The sequence below is a fragment of the Gadus morhua genome, chromosome 4 (genome assembly GCF_902167405.1).
Source record: "Gadus morhua chromosome 4, gadMor3.0, whole genome shotgun sequence".
NCBI lineage: Eukaryota > Metazoa > Chordata > Actinopteri > Gadiformes > Gadidae > Gadus > Gadus morhua.
The window spans coordinates 10,177,535-10,185,652 of NC_044051.1; the positions used below are offsets into that span (position 1 = coordinate 10,177,535).

At 44.5% G+C, this 8,118-nt stretch overlaps 1 protein-coding gene across 1 annotated transcript in view; it reads left to right on the forward strand.

The window, feature by feature from the left end:
* The first annotated feature begins 1,314 nt into the window (after positions 1 to 1,314).
* Positions 1,315 to 8,118, forward strand: part of LOC115543031 (transmembrane protein 132C-like) — a 33,613-nt gene continuing 26,809 nt past the window's right edge. The window contains exons 1-2 of the mRNA XM_030355567.1: positions 1,315 to 1,709; positions 4,250 to 5,276. Of these exons, the coding sequence (XP_030211427.1) occupies positions 1,637 to 1,709; positions 4,250 to 5,276 (1,100 nt within the window). The 5' untranslated portion in view covers positions 1,315 to 1,636. The remainder of the gene's footprint in view (positions 1,710 to 4,249; positions 5,277 to 8,118) is intronic.

Genomic DNA, 8,118 nt, shown 5'->3' on the forward strand with positions numbered 1-8,118 from the left:
CCCCTTGTAAATCAACGTACAATAGAAGCAGTGCAAATGTGTCAAAAGAACATGAAGTCGTCTACGTTGAGGGATCCATCTAAGTACACCCCTCAGACTCCCTGAAGTACCCTCTTAAGTTCCTGTGGGCTCACTTCATTCTTCATTGTTTTATTCGCAATCAGAGATCCTTAAATTCTCTCTAAGGTACATATTTATTTTAATCAGTCTCCTGAGTCTAGAGTGGGAATGCTTACCGGCTAATGATGCCAGGAAACATTATTCTCTCAACCTGGCAGGAAAGTCACTTCCAATGTGAAAAAAAGAGAGGGGGAAAGTAAAATGCACTAAAGCCCTGACCGCCGCCAGTGTGATTGCCCCCCCCCCCCCCCCCCCCCCCCCCCCCCCCCCCCCACACACACACCAGCCCCCTGTCACCCGATTTAACTCAGCTATAAAGTGTTGCTCGGACAGGGGTCCCAAACCCTAAACCCAAACAAAGCAACACACTTGTACGAATGTCAGCACGTAGGCTGAAGAGGATCCACTGATATCAGGATTGCGTTAAAACGGCACCCCAATGGCTCTATTCGCCTGCCCTGTCCGTTATGCTGTTTTAATTTCACGGCGTGGATGACAACATTCATGTTTAGTGTAGCGAGTATATCGCCCTCATGCTCCAACTGTAGTGACATTGCAAAGCTGAAAACGGATCTGACACAAAGTCCATTGATTAGGCTATTGGCCTTAGACCTTAGGGCCTTAGGCAGGGATACAGAAAATAGAAACAAAGGCCAATGTATATTTTTTTATTCTTAATTGATTTTGTCCTCGCATATTGTTCACAATATGCAACATAGAGAACATATTAGCTATGTACGATAAAAGCTTTATTTGGAAGAAAATTAGTAGCCTAGGCCTAAAGGTTGACACCACTGAATTGAATATAGTTCTGCTTTATAAGACCCACAGACAGCTGGGGAAACGTGTGCTATGCACTCAATATAATTCTGCCTGAAGAGGTCTAGGCCTCCCTTTACAACCTGGTGAAAAATATGAATGTTGATTAAGAAAGCTCAAAAAAAAAAAAAACATGCTTTCCACGAATGATAAGACCTAGGAGAATAAAATGTTTATATGTAAAAAAGTAACCTTATTCCAGAACCGTGTCCCAAATGTGGTGGAGCTCGACGTCATCACCCGTCCTCAACCGCTGGTTGCCAGATGAGCGCGTGATCCCCTGATTTAGTGTGCCTTCCCGCTCTTTCCCCGACCACGATTACGCACGTGGCTCGGATTAATCTGTCGAAGCGATCCGTGTGATTCTCTCAGAGCGAGCTCGACTCCTGCTGCCGCTCACTCTTCAAGTAGAGCCGAGACTGCCAGCGGGGGGGGGGAAGTCAGTAAATCGGGTCAACTTCAATCCCACAAAGTTTGTCATTGATTGAAAGTGTCATTGATGAAATAACTTACAGAAGCGTTATGATGAGAGAGAAGCCCGCGGATCTGCATGCAAGAGAGTTACTAGAGTTGGTTGGGATACCGTGTTTCGTTTGGTGTTTGGTTTGCAGCGTTTTCTTTCAAGAGCAACACTTGGACTAACTTCTGTGCGTTTTTGGCGAACTACCGTGGATGACCAACGTGATCGTTCAGCAAAATGAGGCTCAGCGTTCCTGCATATCCAATGTTTCATGTGTTTGCTGTCGCTGTTCTTATGGCCGTCTTACCAGGTGAGTTACATTTAGACATCCTGCGAGGTCATTTTGTTGCACTCGACACAAACTTTTCTTTAAATTACATTTCGTTTGAATGTGTCATTGGGTTTCATATCTCAGAAAAAATAGCAAAACGAGTTATCTTTTCGGTTTAATAAATAAGGTGTTAACATGTATAACCTTGTGTATGGGGGTATGCACTGTCACGTTGGTGAGATTACATAAACGCATCTGGAGTAAATGAAAAATGCATCAATCTGTCGCCTTGAATAGGCCTACTTATTATGTTTTGACCCTTATCAGCAACAATTACATGCTCAATCATATCGAACTAGGACAATAAGTCTACATTGACAATATCTCTGGCTGCATAAAGGTGAACTAATGGAGGGCCAGGGGAACCTACTGATCGTAGGCCTGATATACATTCCACGCAATAGAGGAATATAATTTATGTGGCGCGTTGTTCCAGTTTAGGCGAGGAGGGAGAGTGTAAAACTTTTTTTCAGATTCCAAAACAAAATAGATCAAAACATATATTTATTCTCTCTCTCTCTCTCTCTCTCTCTCTCTCTCTCTCTCTCTCTCTCTCTCTCTCTCTCTCTCGCTCTCTCGCTCTCTCTCCCTCTCTCTCTCTCTTTCTCTAAACCACAAGGCTAATAACGATGTATTTAATCTGTTGTGTCCTAATATTGTCAATGTTGTGTCTCCCTGAGTAAAAGTTAACGAGGGTAACTGTGTGTGTGTGTGTGTGTGTGTGTGTGTGTGTGTGTGTGTGTGTGTGTGCGTGCGTGCGTGCGTGCGTGCGTGCGTGCGTGCGTGCGTGCGTGTGTGTGTGTGTGTGTGTTTATCTATAATCTATATTATAAAAGGAGACAGCTGTGCTGCCTTAAAGGAGAGCCTAAACACTTTGACATCGTTATAAAACTTATATTGGTGATATTTTTCACACACAGATCCTATTACCTCTTTGTTTAGTATTTCACTTATAGCCTGTTATAAAGATCGTTACAATGCATTTAATTCATTTATTCAATTATAAATGTACATCTAAGATATTGTTGCCTCCTGAGAGGGGTACCGAAAGTCCTTCTGGGTAATGTAGAAAAAATAGCACACTGGAGCAAACCGCTGGAAGCCTGACACGACAGCAAGTGATGAATTGCAAATAACAGTAAAGTGCAATATTACACATATCGGGAAAAAAAATAGGACCTGCGGGTGCATTGTACATCATCAATAGACGTTTTATAACGATGTTAGAGTGTTTTAGACTGTACTACCAATTGTATTATAATCTTAATGACAGCCTTTAGCTTGTGGAATCTTTGTGTTGCTGTGGTCTGGTTGTAAATACTTTATGAGTTTTCTTAACTGAGTTTCAGTGGCTATCACAGCCTCCTGATCCACTCTGATCCACTCGGGACATCTTTCTAAGGATTGTACGTTCTTAGTTTTTAACATAATATTGTCAAACAGAGTTGCAGAGGAAGGGTTTTAATTGAAGTGGTTGGAAATTGGGGCTGTCACTTTTACCATTTGGGGACATCAGCATCTCTTAAATATATATATATATATATATATATATATATATATATATATATATATATATATATATATATATATATATATATATATATATATATATATATATGTATATAGTCTAAAGAAAGATTGTATCAGGCACATTATTTTGTATTTCTTTAATTTTTCTGTAACAGTACAGAGACACTTGCAGTACAAAATCATCTTCAGTCAACCCATCAATAAATTGTTATGTGCAAAAATGTAATTAAAAAAAATAATGGTTTTTATATGCACTCACTATTATAGAATGACTTTATTGTTTTCGTAATTATAAGTCATTAATATCAATCACACACATTCCCTTACAATAGCTGAACGGACAAAGAGATAATATCATTCATTATCCCTCATTTATTCACTAAGTATATCAAAGACTGCTGTGTTGTTAAATTATTAAAGAGTAGGAAAACGCTAAAAGCATTCACCGCTTTCGACAACATTGCATGTTATTGCAATTTCTGTTTCTGACTTGCTCAAATTAGTCATGTGTCAAGCCAGTGTTTGGTACTTTCCTTGTGTGGATTGGTTTTGGTTGTTTATTTACTGTAATAAATAACCATTGTACCATAGAGTAAACAACATACAGCTAAGTGCCAGCTAACAAAATAACCCTAAAATTAACTAAATGTAATGCTATAATGATGCTCTATCATCTGTTAGCATCATGAGACTAGTCGCTGACTGTACTGCCAACCTCTGGTTCTTACCGCCTGTAGCTGCTGACTGTAGTGTCAACCTCTGGTTCTTACCGCCTGTAGCTGCTGACTGTACTGCCAACCTCTGGTTCTTACCGCCTGTAGCTGCTGACTGTACTGCCAACCTCTGGTTCTTACCGCCTGTAGCTGCTGACTGTATTGCCAACCTCTGGTTCTTACCGCCTGTAGCTGCTGACTGTACTGCCAACCTCTGGTTCTTACCGCCTGTAGCTGCTGACTGTACTGCCAACCTCTGGTTCTTACCGCCTGTAGCTGCTGACAACCAGAAGATGGACGACGACGTTCCGACTTCAGCTCTGCCTTCCCAACTCTACCCTTCGGTGGGCTTCCAGGTTCTCAACCTCGACCACCTGCTCCTGAGCCAGACCCTGGAGCCAGCCTCCAACGCCAGCCTGAAGGTGAAGAAGCAGAGCTTCCTGTTCACCGGGGGGGCAGGGGCTGGGGCTGGGCTGGGGCCCGGGGCGGGGCTCCTACAGCCGGCCGTGAACGCCTCCTACGGCCCGCTGTCCGTGGACGCTCCCGTCCCCCCGGAGCTCCTCCTGGGGGACCGCAGGATCCAGGCGGTCCTCCTCTCCCAGCACATCCGCTCCTCGGCTCCCGTCGTGAGGATCCTCTTCCACCTGCCCTCTGGAGTTGCCACGACGACGGCGGCGCCCGGCGCGGATGGCGGCGGCGGGGGCGGCGGCGGCTGGGGCGGGGGCGGCGGCGGCTGGGGCTGGGGCGGCGGGGGCGGGGCGGAGGCCCGGGCCGACAGGGAGGCATACTGTGTCACAGCGTACGCCTACTGGGAGACGAGGGAGGTCCGGGGGGCCTGCCTGGTGCACGCCGGCGGGTACTGTCTGGCCCAGCTGAAGCCAGAGCCCGCCTGGTTCGGTTCAACCAGTCGGTCAGCGAGCTCCAGCAAGGAGCAAGGAGGAGGAAGAGGAGGAGGAGGAAGAGGAGGAGCTGGAGACGCGGCGAGGGGAGGGTCCCAGGGGAACCCCGCGGAGGTGTACTTCAAAAGCCGCGTGGACCGGGGCGGTCAGTGTGCGCCCCAGGACAGCCTTCGTCGCATGGGAGCGGCACAAGGACCCGTTCCCGGCGGCTCGGGAACACCCATGAGTAGAATCGGAAGTGTCAATCTGCTCAGGACTCCGCCTGGGAATCCCACGTTCCTTCGGCTGAGGCTGGGGGGCTCCCTGGTGGTCCAGACCTCCTCCAAGCCCCTGAAAATGTCAGACGTGGCGACTTTCTACGTCTTCCTGTCCAGTGCGTCCCACCTGGAGAGTTTCACACTCAGGTAAGGAGCGGAAGCCTTTGATTCTCAAAACAGCTTTATAGCGCACTTGTATGATTTAGATCAACTAATATGTGCAGGGATTTCAATGTTTTTGCTCCTATAGGGACAATATGACCTAATTGAAGTGGGAAACAAGCAGTAAATTATGAAAGAATTAATCATTGCGAAATTTGTTACCAAGGAGTTTCATTTTAAAACTGGCAACAGCTCAATTAGGCTTGAGTTTGCCATAAAGCATAAAAGTATATGTGGCCGGGTTTTCAAACAGGCATAAAGAAGAGGCACTCTATTTTATAGATTTGACAGCTATTGATGAGGACTCAAGGCTAATTCTTCATCGAATTGAGTGTGTAATCCATACAGAGGGCAAACAGATACTTTACTGGACCAGTTTGGCTGCTGTAAGTGTGTCATCATTGTCATATGTACTGTCTACCCCTCTCTCCTGTTTCAACTAACACAATAACCCTCCATTGTGTGATGTGTTTGCCGTTTCTGGAAAAGATCCCAGTTGTTCAACAAGCTTGCTTAGAAATGGGCTGAAAGCTCAGCTCTTCTGAAGAACGCACAAAGAACATACAGTTATCAACGAAAGCAAGTTTATACGAAAGAATACCACAGAAAACAACATATACAATACATAGTAGGCAGATATCCCAAGTCCCTGGAGAACATTTCGGCAGAATGACGACCAGCCATAGACATGTCATATTCTGTCAGGAGGAGGTGACTTTGCTCTCCTCCTTGAAGCAAAGTCAAACTTGGAAAATATCTTCAGAAACATTTGGCCCCGTATTCATATGTTAACATCTAACATCATGTTTGAACAGGAATTTCTCTTTTAGAATCATAAATGATTCATCTAATACATGGAGTCGGAAAAACAAATATACTTGAACCTCACACGCAAATTTGTCTCCACAGTAACGTTTTCAAAGGCCCTCTCCTCCCCCTCTTATGCCCACACTGGTTAGCCGCGGTTATTTCATTGAAATGCGTTAGATCTGTACAGACACAGAGCCAACTCACTGAGGTCTATAATATTCCCAACCTTTTTTACTCACCATAATGTTTTTTGTTTTCAAAACAAAAACACAGGAGACCTCTCAGTTATCTGTTTTGGATTTACGGCATGCTTTGATGTGGCGACTGGCGTGGTGGTTTATTTTTCCTGTTTGGCTGGCTGGCTTGTTTTGAATTAACATACACGTTAGTTAGTTCTCTGGTTGCATTTTTCAGTTGTGGAACCATGCTCAACCCCAAAATGAACAGGTCAGCCAAGGTCTTACAGAACACACAGAAGAACAAGCAAAGTTTGCCTGTTGTTGTGGGTACTGTTTATACTGTCTACCAGACACTCATGCAGACACATACACACACACACACACACACACACACACACACACACACACACACACACACACACACACACACACACACACACACACACACACACACACACACACACACACACACACACAAATGCACATATACAGCCTCTGTGCTAGTGTTTAGAAAGTCGATGTGAATAAAGGTTGGCAGACAGATGCTTACCCTTGATCCAGGGTTCTGCTGTTTTGACTATTCCGAAGATGAATTCCCTGCTTCGCCTGAACCAGCTACAACTCCAGGCAGGGGGGATTCTGGCAATAGCCATGCTGGCCCATTGCCACCTACAGAATGAGGTTTGGCCAAAGGAACAGCAAGTCATGTCAGTCCAAATGGGTGCCTGTTCCTTGGAGCTTGGGCAAGAACATAGATTCTTCCTGGGATAGAAAAAAAAAAACAAGATTGAGTCCACTACTGCTCAGGGGTAAGCTGACCCTAACACATAATCTGTGGCCATGATTGTAAATGACTGGAGAGGTTAACCCTTTGGGACGGAAATGATGGAAATGATCTGCGCCATGATGGCACATACGAGTGTGTGTGCGCTTGTGTGTGGTGGTGTGTGCATGTGTATGTGGTTTCTGCATGTGTTTGTTTGTGCATGTGTGTTGGTGTGTGTGTCAGCCAAAAGAGTTATATATAATATATAATCCAAAAGCTGACAAGAAGAGGAGAAAAGTGATCTCAAAAGCTCAGATTTAATACATTTCTCTCAAACAAAGCATCGAAGGGGCCTCTTCCAGTATCCAACCAAGTGGTGTCATGGCATTTAGAAAACAAATGTGTGGACGCATGGAGAAATCCTAATATGATGCAGGCCCACGTCGAGCCATTTTGAGTATTTTTAGACAATTTACATTCTAAGAAAGATTATTCATTTCCACTTTCATGATTCGATCCATTCTGATTTGTTGATCATAGCGAAATGAAGTATATTGATTGCCACATCACTTTTCTCTTTGACAAATTAATTGAACAGCATGCCATGCGGTTATGTATATTTATTAGTGCACTTGTTCGTTATCCTAATCAAGACACTGAATTCACTTAAAAATAATACTCGACAACCGACAACAACCGATGCAAATGGAACAAATGTTTCCCCAGTTTCCATTCCCCCCTATTTGGGGATCAAAATGAATGCTAGGTCTGCCTGTGGTCATTTTGTTTCGAAGCGGAGAACAACTAATTGATCTCAGCAGGGATTTTATCTGGTTTCCCAATGTTGGCGCAAGTATTTGGCAGCATTCGGCCTCGATGAGCAGTCTACTACTTCAAACCATGCTGGGTTGGTTTGTTTGTGTGTGTGTGTGTGTGTGTGTGTGTGTGTGTGTGTGTGTGTGTGTGTGTGTGTGTGTGTGTGTGTGTGTGTGTGTGTGTGTGTGTGTGTGTGTGTGTGTGTGTGTGTGTGTTCTTTGTGTGTATGTGTGTGTATGTTTATGAGTGTGTGAGT